The sequence below is a fragment of the Bos taurus genome, chromosome 12 (assembly GCF_002263795.3).
Source record: "Bos taurus isolate L1 Dominette 01449 registration number 42190680 breed Hereford chromosome 12, ARS-UCD2.0, whole genome shotgun sequence".
Classification (NCBI taxonomy): domain Eukaryota; kingdom Metazoa; phylum Chordata; class Mammalia; order Artiodactyla; family Bovidae; genus Bos; species Bos taurus.
Window position 1 is genome coordinate 16764663 of NC_037339.1, and position 21306 is coordinate 16785968.

General features: G+C 39.3%; 1 protein-coding gene and 1 long non-coding RNA gene across 2 annotated transcripts in view; one reads left to right on the forward strand and one right to left on the reverse strand.

Moving 5' to 3' along the window:
- Nucleotides 1–21306, forward strand: part of LOC132346740 (uncharacterized) — a 56948-nt gene that overhangs the window by 12559 nt on the left and 23083 nt on the right. The gene's annotated exons all lie outside the window — the stretch shown is intronic.
- Nucleotides 11608–21306, reverse strand: part of HTR2A (5-hydroxytryptamine receptor 2A) — a 65866-nt gene continuing 56167 nt past the window's right edge. The window contains 1 exon segment of the mRNA NM_001001157.1: nucleotides 11608–13859. Coding sequence (NP_001001157.1) covers nucleotides 13060–13859 — 800 coding nt within the window. The 3' untranslated portion in view covers nucleotides 11608–13059.

A 21306-nucleotide genomic window follows, 5' to 3' on the forward strand; every position in this document is an offset into this window, starting at 1 on the left:
TGAGCGACTTCACTTTCACTTTTCCCTTAATAGCTTCCCATGCACTTTAAATCGTTGCAAAATTCACTAACACAAGATTCCCAAGCTCTGTTATATAAATTCTTGTTTTTGTGAACCTGAGGAGTTCTTAATTCTCAACCTCAAACAATTCTTGCTGCATGGCAGTGGGAAATATTTTATTAGCTTGTTTTCACTAATGTCCTATAGTTAATTCTCTCATTTTTCCTCAGAGTTTGGGTTTATAGATAATCACATCCATGCTCTTCTCTACTCACAGGTGTAAATTTGGTATCTGGCTGAGGGCTGCAGTTCTGTGTATCATTTTATGCCTTTCCTTTCCTAGGTAATTCTTCAAAACATCAGGGGACTAGATGGTTGGAGGACTATGTCACCCCAATGACATGAATGTTTCTAATTCAGACACTAAATGACTTTCTCCTTCCTGAGGCTTGGCAGATTTTCCCTCCTGAATTGCCTAATTTTCTTTGGATTGTAACATGGCTATTTTAATCACAATGCACTATGATTGCTTGTTGAGGTCATCAAATCATGATCCCCATGATTCTCCGTGGTTGGAGAAGCATCATTGAGCTTAGTTTATCTCCTTTCCATTGTATTTCCTGAACTTCACATTTAAGCTTCTGTATATTTTTAGCAATGACTCTTTTTGCAGATTGTGCCATTAAAGAAAACTTGGCTGGCTCAGTTTTTGATGACTTTCTTTAAAGTGTGAATGTTCTGTTGTTATAGATTAGGCGACAGAGGATGAGATGGTTGGATGGCATCACTGAGTCAGTGCTATTTGAAAGAGACAACAACCCTTAGCAGAGTCAATAGGTTCTCTCTTTTTTTTTGGAGAAGGTTTTGACCAGACACAGTACTGACATTTGTTAGATCCTTGTGTGAAAACTTTTCTTTTGTCCAGGGATCCAGCAGGGAAACACTCTGCACCACCCACCACAGCTGGTTGGATTGGGGCATCTGGCCAAACTCTGGTGAGAAGGCTATAAGAGAAGCTTGGAACAAAATCTCTGCCCTGACAGTGAGACCCTCAAGCAACCCACTCACCCTCTCTTAGAAATCCGAACAGAGGAGTATGGAAAAGACTAAGTAATGAGTGGCAGGTGTAGAAGACAAACGCGGTCATGGTAGACCATGAGTGAGGATGTGAAAAGGAAGGAGAAAGTGAAGGAAGTCAGTGTAGGAGCTGGAGAAGGAAGAGGGGCACAGAGAGGAACGGCCTGGGAGAGAGCAGCTGAATCCCATGGAGGTGTGGGGAACTCGGCCCTGTGTGACCTCAGGCAGCCCTAGGTTTGGTACAGAGCTGGCTGTGCTTTTCTTTCTGGGCTTCTGTGGGGCCTCTTAGACATCAGTGATTCCTGCTTGCTCATTCCTGTGTGTATCCTGACCATAAACTCCTTTATTGATGGAGGAACTTGATGGAGATTTTTCAACAAATTAGCAGGCCTAACACTCATTTTAAATAGTATCTTCCCTCTTCAGGTTTTATTTGTTAGTGCAAGAAATAGAATGGATATATAAGAAAGTTATTTTGGGGTATAGTTTTACTGAATAAAAGGCATAGGGTTTATTTGTTTTCCCCTTTAAGAGGAACTTAATGTTATATTTTGTGGGCATGAAGATGAACCAAGAGAACAAACAATAATCCACCTATCACGATTGTATCATGTAAAATCAAGAACCATCATTTATAGAGAGAATTAATCTTGTTGATGGTGAACTGTCCTTATGGGTTAAAATTATGTTTATTCAGCAAAGTCTAATTTAACCTGTATCGTAAGTTAGATACTTTGGGAAAAACTGTGCCTTCTCAAGGCTCAGTTCAGTTTAGTTCAGTTACTCAGTCATGTCTGACTGTTTGCAACCCCATGGATTGCAGCATGCCAGGCTTCCCTGTCCATCACCAACTCCCAGAGCTTGCTTAAAGTCTCAAGATTAGAATTCTGTTAAGCTTCATTTTTCAGTTTAACTTAGGCCAGGCAGATTCAGGCCTGATGGTGATGTGCTCCTGTATTTTTTTTTTAAGTTTTTATTTTACTTTATTTTTTTGGCTGTGCTGTGTGGCATGTGAGATCTTAGTTCCTCAACGAGGGACTGAACCCATGCTCCCTGCAGTGAAAGCACAGAGCCCTAACTACTGGACAACCAGGGAATTCCCACTCTTGCATTTTTGAATTAGGGAAGAAATAGAGCAAATAACTGAGAATATGAATATTGATTCAAAATCTGACTCTGTTAGTTACTCTGTATGAGCTGGGGCATGTCACTTAATCTCCAGTTTCCTTATACACAAAATGCAGATGATGGTAGTATTAAGCATATAGTTTTTATCTTATGAGAATTAAATAAAATGATATATTAAAGACATAACACAATACTTGGCTTTCAATTAGGGCTCAAATACATAGTTATGAAGTTTGTAGTCTGTATTGCTGTTGTCTTTCATTCGCTAAGTCATGTCGAACTCTTGCAACCCCATGAACCAGGCTCCTCTGTCCATGGGATTTCCCAGGCAAGAATCTGGAGTGAGTTGCCATTTTCTTCTCCAGGGGATCTTCCTGACTCAGGGATTGATCCCACATCTCCTGCCTAGGCAGGTGGATTCTTTATCACTGAGCCAGCAAGAAAGCCCATAGTATTAAATGTAATTGCTTTTATTGTTCTTGAATGGTGTAATTCAGAGATTGGCTAACCATGGCCAATGGGATTTGTCTGGACCCACCCTGTTTCTGTAAATACAGTCTTTCTGGAAGAGGGCCTCATCCTCTCGTTTGCTTATTGTCTGTGGCTGCTTTCACATTGCAACAGCAGAGTTGAATGGCCATGACAGTTTATATGGCCTACACAACCTAAAATATATACTATTCGACTCTTTACTGAAAATGTTTTCTGATCTTCGGCATAGTAGAAACAGGAAACAGTACAAACTTAAGTCATACAGATCTGCTCTTGAATTCTGCTCCTTAGTTTGGTGAAATTGAGCTAATTTCCCTCTCAGACTCAGTTTCCTCATTGGTTATGATGAGATAAACAGATGGTCGTCAGAATGTAAATAAATATTTACATCTGTATCTTCTTTCTGCTTTTCTCTCCTATAATAAGGAAGGTAGGCTGAAGGTTCTGGGTTTAATTTCATTGTTTCCCCCCCAAATGTCAAAACATTGCTAATTTATCATTTATAGACACACCTACCTATCTACCTATAAGTGGGTACTTGTACTTTATCTGGATTCTTAGAACCAAGTAGGACTGCTCAAAGCCATGAGCAACAGAAGCTGTTACTAAATTTAAGTAAAAAGTATTCTTCTCCAAGGGGAAAATAGTTTTGTCTTTCAAAGGCATTAAAACAAATTTCTTAAAGAACATTAGATAAGTACACCCATAGCTTCAATATTTTATTTATATACTTAATATAAATTGAGATAACTTGCTATTTGCATCATGATTATGATTTGAACTCCTTTTGAGTGGTCTTAATGGGTTTTTGGACTCGGTCTGATCTATCTGGTGAATGGGTAGAGGACCAACTGTGAGTAATAGCTTCCACTTTCTACTTCAGACAATTGCAGGGATGAATTAACCATAGTTGAGTCCTCTGGTGATTATATTTGAAGGCTAAGAAAAAGTTGGCTTAAAGCTCAACATTCAGAAAACGAAGATCATGGCATCCGGTCCCACTACTTCATGGGAAATAGATGGGGAAACAGTGGAAACAGTGTCAGAATTTATTTTTCTGGGCTCCAAAATCACTACAGATGGTGACTGCAGCCATGAAATTAAAAGATGCTTACTCCTTGGAAGGAAAGTTATGACCAACCTAGATAGCATATTCAAAAGCAGAGACATTACTTTGCCAACAAAGGTTCATCTAGTCAAGGCTATGGTTTTTCCTGTGGTCATGTATGGATGTGAGAGTTGGACTGTGAAGAAGGCTGAGTGCCAAAGAATTGATGCTTTTGAACTGTGGTGTTGGAGAAGACTCTTGAGAGTCCCTTGGACTGCAAGGAGATCCAACCAGTCCATTCTGAAGATCAGTCCTGGGATCTCTTTGGAAGGAATAATGCTAAAGGTGAAACTCCAGTACTTTGGCCACCTCATGCGAAGAGTTGACTCATTGGAAAAGACTCTGGGGGGAGAGGAGCCAAAAAAAAAAAAAAAGACTCTGATGCTGGGAGGGATTGGGGGCAGGAGGAGAAGGGGACGACAGAGGATGAGATGGCTGGATGGCATCATTGACTCGATGGACATGAGTCTCAGTGAACTCCGAGAGTTGGTGATGGACAGGGAGGCCTGGCATGCTGTGATTCATGGGATCACAAAGAGTCGGACATGACTGAGCGACTGATCTGATCTGAAGTATAACATACATTTTCATGCAAATCACTCTTCTTTCTTGAAAATGTTTAGTTTTCCTAAATGTGTCATACTCAAATCATTCATGAATAACTATTTTCTGTTTTCCTGCTAATTTAGAAAAAAACCATCATCTCATTTTTGGAAATTAAATACTTATATATCTCATTTTAGAGGTCAAAGGGGCAACTTCAAATTATTAAATGTGTGCATGCTGAGCAAATTAGTTTTAATTTTTATCATAGTTTAAAATTTTTTCCCTTTTATTTAAAAAAAATTCTTCTTCATTTGCTTTTCTATGTTGACTTGATTCCCATCTTTTGGATATTCTTTTTTTTTTTTTATATATACTCTATTTTGAACCATGGGTCTTCTGATGTAGATTTTAGTAGTGGAAACTGCAGATAGTGATATTGAACATTTTGTCCAATTTTAATTTTTTTCCCTTTAAAACTAATTTCCAAATGCTGTTCTTAACACTTTTGCCAATGGTGGTAGCATTGCTTCAGGGGACCTCTGTCAGATGCAGTCTCATGAGAGGCATCCCTGGGTAGCTAGGTCAAGTTATCCACATGTTATCTAGGCCAATTTTTGACCAAGTTAGTAAGTTCCACAAAATCAACATAAATTTTATAAAGAAGACATAATTTTATAATTCCTCTTGAAATGTCTTATTTCTATTATTTTTTTTTAAGTAATTCCATTCCTAGTCTTCTCATACTTAGTGATGTCTTAGGTATAACATTCATAGTAGACCTCACTAATAAACCTGTTGAGAGAGTAAGTGAGTTTGCAACACTGGTATCTGAACTTGACTTGAATATATATTCAGTGGTATGACCAAATAAGGCACATAGTCCATTAACTAATGGACCCTTCTTAGATCCATTGTTCGTATAAGGAGAAAAGTAGAGACTGGGAGGCCTGAATCCCATAGCTGACTTGGATGCTACTAGGTCAGGTGACCTTGGATAATTTACTTAAATTTTCTGACTCTTCATCACCACTTCCGCTAATAAAGAGCCTGAACCTCATGGTGTCTAGGCTCCTCTAGCTCTTAAATATATTGACTATGTTTCTTTCTGTTCTTTCCATTTCAATACTTTAGATTGATCACTTAGGCTAAATAAATAGAACTCATACAAAACATTGGGCTAAACAAATGTAACTTATACAAAGAATTTCTCTTTTACATATCCAGACTGTAGATTACTTTTTTTTTTTTTTTTTACATCTTCTACAGCTCCTGTAGGAATGATGATGACTGTCCATAACTGTCTTGGCAGAGTTGAAAAGAGTTATCTGCAGCGTGCTTCTGAGATCGATTCTGTATGAAACATGCATGCTGGTTGGAGGGTCTCAGGAATAAATTTAGATGTGATCATGTAGTATGAAGATATCTTTATTTAAAAATTGTCATTGACTATAATGATACCATTTTCTATTGAGGAAGCATAATGATTTTTGAAAATGAAAGCTGCTCAGTCGTGTCTGACTCTTTGCAACCTCATGGACTACATAGTCCGAGAAATACTCCAGGCCAGAATACTAGAGTGGGTAGCCTTTCCCTTCTCCAGGGGATCTTCCCAACCCAGGGCTCGAACCCAGGTCTCCCGCATTATAGGCGGATTCTTTACCAGCTGAGCCACCAGGGAAGCTGACCATGAATAAACTGAATAAAACACATAAGTAAGATCTTGATCAGGTGTCTTTGGCTCACCTTTGATTTCAGTTGCCTGCATTGCAGAGTTCCAAGTTGTCTCCTACTGCTGGTGGAATTGGGTTCTAATTGTCTATAGTTTCCTTGATACCATACCCTTAATTAGACTTTTATATCTTCCTTATTTCTTTCTGCTTCCTGGCATCATTTCGCACATAAACAACTTGCATCCCAGTCCTTGTCGCAGCTCTGCACTTGGGGCCACCTCAACTAAGACAAGATCATTTGAATAATAGCATATTATTACCTTTCAATATCTGAAATCAATGTAAGAAGGAAGTACAAATCGTACTCTTCTCTAGAAGCCAGAATAAGCACACTTTTAAGGCCTCATAATCTTAATTATAAATAAAAACTTAAATGACCTTGGCTCATTTTCAACAAAAATCTAGCTTTTAAAAAGAGAGCTTTCTCTGCATTGTGCATTCTACATCTGTTTGGACATTGAATTTTAACCCTTCAAGGACTTGAATAGTGGGAACATTTGTTCTTCAGGGAGCCTGGGGGCTGTTTAAAAGAGTAACTTGGTATCTTAAAACAGCTAGTAACTACAAAAGAGGGGCTGACTTTGAGAAAAATGCCACAGCAGAAATCCTTCCTATTGATATCAGACTCTTGGTCTCATATCTTAGAAACTCCTGAAATCATTAACAGCTTGATTTTTCTCATAAGATCCCCATATAAAAGTTAAAGCTGTCTTTTATTTGAAATTAATATAAAGAATTTAAGAAAATGTGTGAATTGTGGGTTCCAGAATATTCTGTGCACAGGAAGTTATGCCTTGGTTCATCAAAGCCTTGACTGGACTCCCTAGCACTCAGAGAAGCATAGCCTTAGACTCTGCAAAGATCATTGACTCTAAGTATTCATTATACACTTGAGGGAAAAGAGGCTTCAACTAAGACCAAGGTCAGACATTAGCAGCAGATGTAGGTTTTCTGTCTCACTCAGTCTTCTGCTCCAGTGGAATCACAGCAAATCCTGAGGTTCCAACTGGATGTGAAAACTCCCAGTAACATTGTTGGCTTAGGTGGACATCTGGTGTTAAATATCAAAAACAAATAATGGAACCGAGATGATGGGAGTGCCACTAAGGGAAAATGGGAAAGCTATTTGTTTTTGCAAACTGTCTGCAAAATGATAACATTTATCATTTAAAAAATGATAAAAATTAACAAAGAAGTTCTGTTCTATTGCATATTTACTGTGAGAAAAGGAATATTTTCTGCCATGTCAATAAACAAGGGTGTTATCGTCATCAGTGATTGCAGCCTTCTACCGTGCGCTGGTGAGCCCTGAAGAAACTCAGGAAGGAAAGAATATAAGCCATCTAGCAGCCATCAGGCTGCAGCCACTCCCTATGTTGAGCCCTGAGGAAATTTCAGATGTGCAAGCACAGGATACTGGCCCCAGATAGCTGAGGTGTGTACCAAAGGAAGGATTTCAGTGAGCCCAGACTCTTGCATCTTCCAATACATAGAAAAGTGCTAAATTCCTTAACTTGACATATCTGCTTTCTTTATTTAACAGTAATTTTTTGATGTTCCCAGCTACCTGCCCTTTGTTGCAAAACTCCTGTACATCCTAACTCTTCCCCTCACCTCCTTGGAGCGGTTTCTCATGTCTATCTGAAATGCGGTACCCTGGGCTGCAGTCCATTTTGTCCCAAGTAAAACTTAACATGCAACTCTCACGTTGTGCAAATTGTTTTCAACAACCGGGGGAAAATATCCATTCAGAGAAAGCTTAGTAATATTATAATGTCCTCATTTTAGAATGACATCGTTAAAGTCACAGATGTTTCTTTCAAAATCACTGTTGTTACTGTGGATTAAAGGTCAGCGTTAAGTTATAAAACTTTATATAAATTATGGAGTGTCTGAAGGCACCTGTTTTTCTGTGGATCATTTGAGTAATATCGGGAGGATGTTTCGGAGAAGACAATGGCAACCCACTCCAGTACTCTTGCCTGAAAAATCCCATGGATGGAGGAGCCTGGTAGGCTGCAGTCCATGGGATCACTAAGAGTCAGACACGACTGAGTGACTTCACTTTCACTTTTCACTTTCATGCATTGGAGGAAGAAATGGCAACCCACTCCAGTGTTCTTGCCTGGAGAATACCAGGGACGGCAGGGCCTGGTGGGCTGCTGTCTATGGGGTGGCAGAGAGTTGGACACGACTGAAGTGACTTAGCAGCAGCAGCAGGGAGGATGTTTCTTGCCCTCAGATTTCTTCCTAACTTGTCTCTCTAGTGTTAAAAATTTTTGCCTTTGGTTTATCCTCATGGTAGGCAGCTGAAGGGATCTGTGAGAGACAGTGAGTTATCAGCTTGAGTTGCTTATTTGTTGTTGTTTATAGTTGCTCAGTCATGTCTGACTCTTTGCAATCCCATGGACTGTAGCCCGCCGGGCTCCTCTGTATAAGGGATTTCCCAGGCAAGAAAACTGGAGTGGGTTGCCATTTTCTCCTCCAGGGGATCTTCCTCACCCCGGCATCAAACCTACATCTCCTGCATTGGCAGGTGGATTCCTTAACCACTGAGCCACGTGGGAAGCCCAAATCTCTTGCTAGAATTATTTACTAGCGCTCCAGAAAAGAGGAGAAACTAGAGGGAATGGTGCATAACATAAGTAAGTTTTGATGTAAATAGAAGAAAACCAGTGAAGGGAATTCTCCACTACGGTAAGAACAAAACAGAAACAAATAGTTGTCAAAAATAAGAAGCATTCAGAGAAAGGATAGTAGAAGCTGTTGAATAATAATGTTGCTTAGCCCCCAGTTTTGTCTAGAATTTTCTCTGATGGCTAATAATGTATAGAGGCTTTTTTTCTTTTTAATAACAACACATCTACAACATTTATATAGTGTTTCATAGGTTATCAAGCGCAGCCATAGCCATGATCTCATTTAAGCAACATGGTTAGTTAGCCAAGACAAGTACTGGCAGTTCCATTTTAGAGACAATGAAATTGAGGCACAGGGAATGACCTGTCCAGGTTCAAATAATCAGTGCACAGAGAGCTAAGATGGGAACACGCATCTTTTGGTTCTAAGTCCAGTGTTCTTTCTCCTACACCAAATTGAGCAGGGGACAGTTTCTGCTTCAGAGTCAGATGACCCAGGCTTGCACTCATCACTTTTGTTGCCAGCTGTGTGACCTCAAGGCATGTTACTAACCTCTCTGAATCTCAGTTTCTCCATCTGAAAAAAAGAGGGAATAACAATACATACCTGTAGGCTTGTGATGATTCCATCAGGTGAAGCAAGCCAAGCAAACAACTTACTGCCAGGCACAAGATAGGTTCTCAATACATGGAGCTGGAAATACCTGGAAAAGATCATTGCTATTCCTACTTCCCTTTCCCCTACATTCAGAGGTGAAATGATGAATCAGAGCAACTTTCCTGTAATTCAATGGTATTGCATTTCTACTTTAAATAATTCTTGAAACTAGCTTGTGTGAAAATATGTGTGTGTGTAGGTACCGATGAATGTCTTTGGGTACACCTATATATCTGTACTCACAGGCAGGTGTACCCACAGGTGGGACCAGATATGGTGACGAAACATGGAGCATTTGTCTGCTACAGATAACTAGAAACTGGACCATCACCATAAATCTAACTCAACCGGGAGGGTCCTAGCTCTTGTGACTGAGCTCCAGAAGCACAGGCTTTGTACTCTCAAAATACCTGGATGGTACCTGGAGCTCCCAGCCCGATCACTTGGGAGGTTTCAGGCAACTCTCTTTAGCAGATATAGCAATAGATTCACAAAACTGCCTTTATTTTTGAGTATATTTTATTTACAATTATTTATTCTTTCTCAAAATCGATTTAGCCTTGATTAAAATCATAACATAAAATAATCTTCACTCTATGTGTTCCATATGGCACAGAATAATTTAACACTTTATAAATATGTTTTGTTGATGCACAAGTGGAGAAAGCACCCTTTGTAAAAGCAGTTACAGTAGCTTAGTTCAATTTTTCTATGGTAGCACTTTAAAAAATGACCATGAGATGGTGCTGTGCCCAAGTAGATTAAGCATGTTTTAAACAGGTATCTCTAACTATGACACTTAATTCTTTTCTTTAAATGTGGAAGAATCTACCATTCAACTTAAAGTAAAATAAGATTGGTCACTCTACTTTAATATTGACTAGGAATGAGTCTTTTAGTCACAGATCCATAAATAAGTCAAGGACTATTTCAATGGAGTAAGAGGTATGTTAAAAAGCCTTAGTGGGAATTGCTTGGTGGTCCAATGGTTGGGATTCCTGTGCTTTTGCTTCCAAGGGTGTGGGTCCAATCCCTGTTCAGGGAGCTAAGATCCTGCAAGCTGTGTGATGGGGCCAAAAAAAAAAAAAAACTAAAACACCCACAAAACGTAGTGATTTGAAAATCCCCAGACTTAACAAAGAGCCTAAAATTACCATTTTATTTAGGATCAATCAAGTATGTAAAAGGAACAGTGCTTTCATCACCCTCATTGAATTGTGTTAGTCTTCCCACAAAATTAGGTCAACTTCCAGTTTATTTAGAGAGCTGACACCTCTGTTACATTTTAATCTGCTTTGACAGCAATGGAAGATCATAGAAACCTTAGAACATGAAATTCACATTTAAATTGACATGATACAAACATGCACACATGTGTATATACTAAATGTTTTCAGTAATGACTCTTGCTTTCCTCCATATAAATATATAAATATTGAATAAAGTGCATGGGAACATGTCTGTACAAGTATACAGATACATGTTTGTCTATATACACTTGAAGAGATAATTATGGAGAGAAAAACAGACACATTTGTAATATATACGTAGTCAAAAGACATATCAGGCAGTATTTATGTTCATTCTGACCAAGATTGAGAATATGGGTGTAGAATCTGTAGTCTTTACTATATAATGAGATGTACAGAGTTATAAACTAAGGCAAAATACATTAGAGCAGAGACTTTTTAACCTTTGTATCAGTATGGTATAATCATTAAAATAGTTCAGTTCAAATGGAGCCTAGATATTAGCAGCCTACCATAAATTCTAGCTTTGAAAAAGACACCTTTCAATGTACTTAAAAGAACATAATTATTAATAGGATAGCCCTAAATGCATTTCCAAATTACACAATGGTATTTCCCACATTCTTTAGGTTTCAAATAGAGGATTTTTTTGAAATGTCGTAGAGCAGAAAACTATTTTTGACTTATACAGAGGCGTTAGTATTGTAATAACATATCTAACATCTGTTCCAATAAGAAAGTGCAGTTTAAATTAGAGTAATGTAACATCAAGGTGAATTAACTGCTGTTCATCTCTGTCTCTTTAGCAAACTTTCCTACAAAATATTACATTACCACTTTTTTAGGGGTAGGAAGTCCAGCGTCAGTGAGTAATAAATGAGCTTGTTTTTAGGAAAGTGGAGCAAAAATTTCGCTCAGTATTTGTTAGTCAGAGTTGGGGGTCAAGGTTGAAGTGCGTATTCCTGAATTAATTTGCAGATTTTGACCTTCAGTGGTATTTTCCCCCTCCTTCGTTTGGTGGGTATTCATGGGCAAACGGTCAGGAAACTGACAAGACGATCCTCAGAGTGGAGACAAACCTGTTTCTGAGCCAGATGAGAAGGAGATAAATTGAACTGGTTCTCTAAATGTCTGTTAATTACTATTTTTGATAAGAACCATTGTAATTAGGTTATTTGTCTTTAAAGGCAAAGATCTTTTTTTAATTATTTTTATAACTTTATACCTAGGGCGTTTCTTCACACGTAGTGTACACTCAGTCACCGATTGTGAATCCAAAACGGAGCGGTTTAAGTAAATAACATACATTGATCTGAAAGCATTGATTTACCTAATGGATGCCAACAGGAGGATCACTGAGTTTTACAGAGTTGTCCCAAGACCCCATGGACTGGCATGCTGCAGTCCATGGAGTCACAAAGAGTTGGACAAGACTGGGCAACTGAACAAACAAACCTAAGACTCTACTGCAGTCAGTAGCCAAAAAACCTGAGTTTGTTCCTCAATCCTGATAGTTACATCAATACTGCTTTACTGCTCAGAGGAGCGCATGCACAATGCAGTCATTAACGGGCAAGATACCAAAGACTTCTGCGGTGCTGTTTAGGAGAAGCAATTTCTAGAAATGTATCTGGTAATGTTTGATTATCCTTTTGATAGGTTTACCTAGTAGAGCAAACACTAAACAAGATCACATTGGAAATTCAGAATAAAGCAGGAGTAGTAGAAGAGAAAGCAGCAATAGTTACTAAATAACATTTCAAATCTTGTTCACTTTGGAGAAGAATTAACTTGAAGTGCAGCAAATGCCAGCAGCTCTGTGAATATTTCAAAATGGCATCTATGAAAAAGCAGGAATGAAAAAGTTGTCAAGTGTTTCTTAAAATTAAGTATCATAGCAATACAGATTTCCTAACACTGTCCTTAGGGTCTTTTTGTTGTTGTCATTCAAAATATGTATCATGGCAAGTTTCACAGAGAATTTTTCTTTATGTAAGAGGCCATTATATGTAACCAATATTTCACTATTTAGAGCTATTTTTATTTACAGCAAAAGGTACCCAACTCATGCCATCAATTGACAAAATAGCAGCGAGGTTTCCACTTGAAAATAGAAGATAATTTAGATTTATTTATGGCCTCATTGTAATTATACAATAAAAGCTAATTACTTTAAAGACACATCATTTACAATGTTAAAAATGATATCGGTAAAGCTCACAGCTGAAATGCTGTCAGAATATTTTTGAAGTGCACGTTTTGTGGCATTGAACCCTGCTTTTCATTGACAGAATAAAATGAGGCATATAGATATTATTGTTGGTTCCACTAGACTGGCCTAATTTTCTCCAGTCTCCCAATGTTTTTCCCCTCCCAGAGAGGGAAAACGGACTCCGTGTTGCCCTCCACGGTTGCTATGGCAACCAGCCCATCAGACACAGCTAACCTTTTCGTTCACTGTGTTGCTACTGTCTGCAGGAGCATCTTCGGGATGCTCTTTTCCTAGAGCAACCATAGTGCAGTCATTATCTGTCGTCTTGTCATCTTTCTTCGAATTCTTTTTAGGTCCCATTTGGAGTTGACTGGACTTATAAGCCAAGGCCGGGATAGTGTTCACTAAAATTAACTGCAATGGTTTTTTATTTTCCTTGTACTGACACTGAATATACCTGGAAAAGGCAGACCTATAGGTCTTATTGAACAGTGTATACACCAGCGGGTTGACTGCTGAGGAGAGGTAACCGATCCAAACGAACACGTTGAGCAGGGCTTCGATGACATCCCTGTTGCAGGACTCTTTGCAGATGACAGCCATTATGTTGGTGATGAAGAAGGGGCACCACATCACCACAAACAGGAAGAAGACGATGCCCAGCACCTTGCAAGCCTTCTGCTCGTTGCTGATGGACTGCATAGTCCTCCTGCCGTAGGAGCCTGGCTCCCTGTGGATGGACCGCTGGAAGAGCTTTTCCGAAGACAGGGAGCTCTGAGGCAGGAAGCTGAAAGAAGCTAATTTGGTCCGTGTTCCAGGATCACTCACACACAAAGTGGCTTCTTTCTGGAGCGACTTGATGGTGAGAAAGTAGGTGATCACCATGATGGTTAAGGGAATGAAAAAGGCCACGAAAGAGCCAATCAGGACAAAGTTCTCATCCGCGAGTAAGCAACTCCCTTCCTTAAAGACTTTGGAATCGTCCTGGAGCCCAAAGACTGGTATTGGCATGGATATACCTGGAGATGGACGGAAAATGAGCCACGATTATTAAGGAAGTGAGTATATGAAGGCAAGAGCATTACTGCATAATGGTGGCTGTTAGAACAACTTTATATCAGCGTTGTTTAAAAGCTTAACAATGTTCATCGCAGCACTGTTTATAACAGCCAGGACATGGAAGCAACCTAGATGTCCATCAACAGATGAATGGATAAGAAAGCTGTGGTATATATACACAATGGAGTATTACTCAGCTATTAAAAAGAATACATTTGAATCAGTTCTAATGAGGTAGATGAAACTGGAGCCTATTATACAGACTGAAGTAAGCCAGAAAGAAAAACACCAATACAGTATACTAACGCATATATATGGAATTTAGAAAGATGGTAACAATAACCCTGTATATGCGACAGCAAAAGAGACACTGATGTATAGAACAGTCTTTTGGACTCTGTGGGAGAGGGAGAGGGTGGGATGATTTGGGAGAATGGCATTGAAATATGTATAATATCATATATGGAATGAGTTGCCAGTCCAGGTTCAATGCACGATACTGGATGCTTGGGGCTGGTGCACTGGGATGACCCAGAGGGATGGTATGGGGAGGGAGGAGGGAGGAGGGTTCAGGATGGGGAACACATGTATACCTGTGGCTGATTCATTTCCATATTTGGCAAAACCAATACAATATTGTAAAGTTTAAAAATAAAATAAAAAAAAATAAAGGCTTAACATATACTTTCAAAGAGAATTAAAATTCCCTTGGACTTACTTATCTGTTTCATTAAGTATACATTACATAGTTCCTTATATTTATATTGTCCTACATAGATAATCCTTTACTTATAAAGAAATAGCAATAAATTACTTTTCTTATGCTATGTTTTTCTGATTATAACATTATACTTATTGATTGAAGAAGAAACAGACTGAGACAAAGATATTAACTGAAAAAGAAACAGACCAAGAAAAAAAAAAAAAAAAAGACCGATGATGCCATCACTCAGAGATTATCATCATTAACAATTTGATGATGTTTAGTTTAGATACATATACACACACCATGCACACACATTTAAAAACAAATTCAGATTCTATTTCATGTACAGTTCTATAACTCTGTTTTTCACCTTCTGCATCACGAGCATGATTTATACAAATAACTTCATAAAATTGAAAACTTAATGTATTTCTTTCTAGAAAATTAGGAAAATGAAAAAAAAAGTAACAAGTTACAAATAATATGTATTCTTGCCAGTCAGGGGCACCCATAATTTGCTTTTTCTGTAGTTTTAGTTTTCCATTTACATGCATATGTAAATATATATATATATATATATGCAGGCAATATTTTATGTATAGCTTTAAATCTCATTTAATGTTAAATCATATAACTACATCTATTTTTAATCATTTTTGAAAAATATGATTTTCTAATGTGAATTTAAAGTAACTTTAACCTGTTTTGATTCTTTTTTTTAAAAAATATTTTTATTATGGAAAACTTCTGACATATACAAACACCACAACACAAAATCCAGCGCAATGAGCCTACCACCCAGCTTCAACAATGATCAGCTGGAGGCTAATCTTGTTTCACCCATATCCCCACCTGCTGCAACCCTCCCATGTTATTTTGAAACAAATCTAAGACATCATATCATTCAATCTGTAAATACTTTAGTGTGTTTATAAAAGCCATGCACTCTTAAAAATCCTGATATTATCATGATACCATTCCCATTCCTACATAGAAATTTAATATTTCTCTAATATTATTAAATACAGAGTTGGTATCCACATTCCTAATGTCCCATAAAAGGTATTATATATTTTTAAAAATAATTTTGTAAGTAAAGCATTCAGAAGGGTGGATTACAAACAAATTAGCAGCCACGGGCTTTTCTTATTGACACATATAAGATTTGGGGACAGAATGAGCCAAATATATGGGAATTTGAGTCCATGGTCAAGTTGCCTTTTCACTCAAATTTGGGGAACTTTTAGAGTTGTTAGGCTCAGGCAGAGGAAGGAGCAGAGGGAATAAAGGCAATAGTTGGCCTCTAATCATGCTAGTTTCTCTTCCATGGTGTTAGGCCAGATGGCCACCACCATCACTGTGCAGTTTTGGGGAAGTGGGAATGTCTTCCTTTTCTGGTCTGGGAATGGTCAGGCCAGGAAATCATGTGTTTGTCATAAAGGAAGAATCAGGATGATCAGGATGATGCAGAAATAATTAAATATTCTTTTTTTTTTTAGTTGTTTTATTTTTGGCTGTGCCGGGTCTTCATCGCTTTGTGTGGGCTCTCTCTAGTTGCAGCGAGTGGGGGCTACTCTTTGTCGCGGCGAACGGGCTCCTCATTTCAGGGCTTCCCTCATTGTGGAGCAAGGCTCTAGGTGAGTGGGGGTCAGTAGTTGCGGCACACAGATTCGGTAGTTGTGGCTCATAGAGCGCCAGCTCGGTAGCTGTGGTACATGGGCTTAATTGCTCTGCATATGTGGAATCTTCCCGGAACAGGGATGGAACACGTGTCGCCGGCTTTGGCAGGCAGATTCCCATCCACTGAGCCAGCAGGGAAGTCCTCAAATGCTCTTTATAGCTTAGTTTAAGGTTGCTTCCTTCATGAAGGGTAGAAACCACAGCAGCACCCCAGAGAAAGTCAGCAAAAAGTTTCTATCTCCTGCCCATGTTTTCAGCTCCTTCAGAACTGTATAACAGGGGGTGCCCTGGTCCTTGCTTCTGACACCATTTAGAGTCTAATAAGTGGTCACAAACCAGCCAACAACAGTTTCATACCCATGCCAGGAGCTACTGCTTGCTTGACTCTTGCTATCCACGGAAAACTTCCTTTGAGTTCATCTCCATCCAACCAGGGATTGGACTGTCCTAACCTCACGTCACCTCACGCTGGCCATCCTTGCAAGGAGGGTACATCAGCTTGAGTTACTGTAATGCTGGACGCAGATCTTCCTCAGTGACATTGGCCATTATGGTCACAGACTGAACCGACAGTATCTGTCACTTGTCTGTGCGAGGCCATCCCAGGATTCTTGGAAGGTGGAGATAAATGACATCAGAACTCTTCTTAAGGACACTCAGTGTGCGCGATGACTCTTCATTTCCTTCATTCCTCTCTGTCCCTGGCCTGTTTCTGGGAACATGCTGTGGGCCAAGAAGAGATGGAAGAAATGTGGTTCCAAGAAGAACATCCTCTGACGTTTTGGATACATACCAGTTTTGCTTATCCTTCAAAAGACTCTTTTTTTAGGAAAAAAATACTTGTTTTTAATTGGAGGATAATTGCTTTATAATAATGTGCTGGTCTCTGCCATACATCAACGTGAATCAGCCATAGGTATACATATGTCCCCTCCCTCCTGAACCTCCGTCCTACCTCCCACCCCATCCTACCCCTCTAGATCGTCACAGGGCACTGGGTTGAGCTCTCTGTGTCATACAGCAAATCCCCACTGGCAGCCTATTTTACGCGTGGTAATGTGTGTGTTTTCACGCTACTCTCTCAGTTCATGCCACCCTCTTCCCCTCACTGTGCCAAGTCTGTTCTCTGTGTCTGTGTCTCTGTTGCTCCCCTGCAAGTTGAGATGCGGTTTCTAAGAAGAGTATTTTGTTTTTCTAGGTGTTTGCACTATCTATATAAGGTGTTTCCTATATTAATCTACACAATCCTTGTTAGTGTAGTTGTTCACTACTTAGAATGGTTGCAACCAATATGCTTCTATGGATGTGGTGAGGAGAAAACGAACCAAAGATGCAGAGGACCCAGGACAGTGTTCAGTGCAGACTAGCTGTTCTGCCAATGAGACATAAACACAAGAGCAGCCTTTTCCCAGGATTATTCAGATTAAATACATTCACTTGATTTTCCCCTAATTTTGTCATATTTTGCTTTGCTTATATTTTCTGGACTTTAATGTATGAAAAAGTGAAAGCTGCTCAGTAGTGTCTGACTCTTTGTGACCTGTTGGACTATCTAGTCCATGGAATTCTCCAGGCTAGAATACTGGAGTCGGTAGCCTTTCCCTTCTCCAGGGGATCTCCCCAATTCAGGGGTTGAACCCAGGTCTCCATCATTGCAGGTGGATTCTTTACCAGCTGAGCCACCAGGGAAGCCCAAGACTACTGGAGAGGGTAACCTATCCCTTTTCCAGCAGATCTTCCCGACCCAGGAATTGAACCAGGGTCTTCTGCATAGCAGGTGATTCTTTACCAACTGAGGTACCAGGGAAGCCCACTTTAATGTATATTAGATCTTAAATCAAAAGAAATTAAAAAGACTGTTGGCTATTGGCTCTATAGTTAATAAATAATGATGTAATTATTATCTTCTGCCAGGGTGACGAAGGGTCTCAATCAATTTTAATTCTGTCCAGCTAGAACTGTTGATTGCTTCTCTAATGTGATGAATTACAGCCATTACGATTTGTCATGATACACATAAATAAAATACCAACCATCCAAAAAAAGTGTTTTATTTTGTTATTCAACTCTTAGCTGTGCATTTTCCTGATTAATACAGAGGAAGTCACCACCTTGAGAGCCTCTTGCCCTATTTGTATGTGACCTGGTAATTTATATAAGTGGCAGTTCTCAATTAACCAGAATATAGGATTGCTTAAGAGACCAAATTCTTCAATCATTTTCAATCATTTGGAATTCAAATGTGTGTCCTTGTTTGGGGAGAAGACATTTTCTCTCTCTCTCTCTTTCATACATACACCCTTCCAGAATGGCCCAACTTCTGTGGTCAGGGAGGGAGAGGAATGACCATAGAAGCTGAGATTCCTCCATTAGGTCTGGGGTGAAGAGCTACTGTAAAGTGGGTGGGGCGAGAGGCACAGGTGGGTCCTCAACTCGGGGGACCTTGGCTGGGAGGGACAGAATGAAGTGCTTAGGTCCTTAATGGCCATTCCTCTTTACGTGTAACAGAAACACCTTGAATGCTCTCAGATACCGTTCTTCTCAGTGCCTCGCTCAGAGCAGATGGTAAATAGGGGTTTAGGGAGAGACTAACTATACAGTTAAAGTAATAGTCTGTAAAGGAGGGGGAGGAATTTTATGTCAAAGAAGCAGAACACTCAGAGAGACTTTGTGGACACAATAAGCAATTCAAAAACGCTCCTACCAAGAGAGATGGAGACGCTGGCAGACAGCCGAGACTGTGGTCGGAACCGTCTACAGTGCTTTAATTTTCTGGTTGCTTTGTTTGATAATAGCTGCTTTTGAAGACCTGAGATCTCCTCTCACTTGAAATTTCTGCACATAAAGCGTTTTCCTTTATGAACAGACAGACAGTAGTTCGAGCTACTCTGCATTTTAATATATTTTTCTGAGGAGTGGAAAACAGCCAACGAAATTCAGTATCAGTATCAGATCCTCCTTGCGCATTGCTTATTTCCTTTTATTAAGACTAAGACAATGAAGTGAATAGGAACCTTAGACACCCAGGAACATGAAGGTTTCGGCTGGTGATCTTTCTTTTAGGGTAACCCTGTTTAGAATTTGCATACAAAGTTTGCCCCTCTGGTTAACATCTTACCACAGTCAGGGTGAATGGCCTTAACTCTGCAGCACTGACTGTGAAAAGCAAACTTTATTCTCAGTCCTAGATTTTTACACTTTAATACCTTGGGTCTGAAGGTATTTCTGAGACAGTGTTTCCTTGTGAAATAAGAAGCAGAGATTCTCTGATAGGGAGCCACTGGGAATCCCCAGGGCCTCAAAGACCAAATTTTGCTTCATAGGTTTCTTTCTCCTGAAACTACTAGTCTTCCTTTGCATTATAATACATGAGTTTTGTTTTTTTTTAAGTAATACGAATGGATTTACTAGCAGTTTGACAGAAAACACCACACATGGTAACAGCAGGCTACCCATTGTAGCGTAGGGAGAGATAGGTTGCATATATAGGCCAATTGGCGCTGGGACTTACCATCCTTCTAGTACAGAGCTTCTAATATAGCTCTGAGTCTGCTCAAGAGTTGCTGAATTCCTTATAAATCGATGGTCTGCTAACGAGGCAGGTGTACATAACAGGGAAAGCCAGATATGCATGTCAGTTACCCAAGAAATTGTATGTTTCTTCTTAGATAAATTCTGAATATCTCTTTTTATTCCCTAAATGATCTTATTTATTTATTTATTTTTGGCTGTGCTTGGTCTTAACTGCTGCTTGGGCTTTTCTCTAGTTGCATGCAGGGGCTACTCTCTAGCTGCAGTACACGAGTACATTGCGGTGGCTTCTCTTGCCATCGGTGGAGCGCAGGCGCTGGGGCTCCCTGGCTTCAGTAGTTGCAGCACGTGGACTCAGTAATTGTGGCTTCCGGGCTCTAGAGCCCAGGTTCAGTAGTTGGGGCATGCGGGCTTAGTTGCTCCACAGCATGTGGGATCCTCACAGGTCAGGGATCGAACCCATGTCTCCTGTGTTGGCAGGCGGATTCCTTACCACTGAGCCACCAGGGAAGCCCCCTGCATATCTCTATTAATAAACTGTAGCTTTTCAAAGTAGTTTTACAGTTATGCATTTACTCTGAATTGATTTTATTTTTACAAAATTGTAAAAATGTTATCTACACTGCCCTATAGGCAGATAAACATTTCACTTTATAGAAAAACTGAGGTTTAGCAAGCTTAGGTAATTTGTTTAGAATCACACAGCAATTTGGGGGCAAAATCAAGACCCAGTCTTAGGCTTCTCAGTTCTTATGGCTGTTTTTTTTTACTTGCTTATTTATTCCTTTTATGGTAGTTATAACAGTCTATGACTGTATCAGAGGTCCTTAACATTGGTTGTAGGAACACGGTGATAGCCCTAACATTTCCAAAATTTATGTATATGTACATTGTTTTAGAGAAGATAGAGCCTTAATTAGATTATCAGAAAAGTTCCTGCTCCCAAGGCTGTTAATAACCCCTAAATTATATCAGTGCCCTACCTATAGAATACACACACACAATCCCCAATGATCCTCTGTACCTTGATGCTTTCTTTTTCATTCTTTACTCTCAAAGTCGAAACTTTCTCTAGTGAGACATTATCTTTGAAGCCAGACAGATATTTAAAAACTGAAATCCTTATAATCAATACCTAGTTTCTTTTTTATATTGCAGTTATTCTCAACCTTGTGTGCATATTAATATTACCTGGGGAGCTTTTGAAAATTTCATCACCTGGGCTCCATTCCCAGAAGTTCTGACATTAGTACTTTGAACAATACTAATGCTCAGGTCCTGCTAGGACATTATTATTAAAACAAAAGAACACCTAGCTGATCTTAATCTACAACCGGTGTCAAGAACCCAAGATGTATAGGATTAAAAGTGCAGTAAAAAGTGTTGATTGTGAAATAAAACCAAATCAAGTAAAATTTAACAATTCTGCCCTTTGCCTTCATTAAATAAATCTATTAATTTTCCAACCGACTCAGGCCAACTTCCTGCAG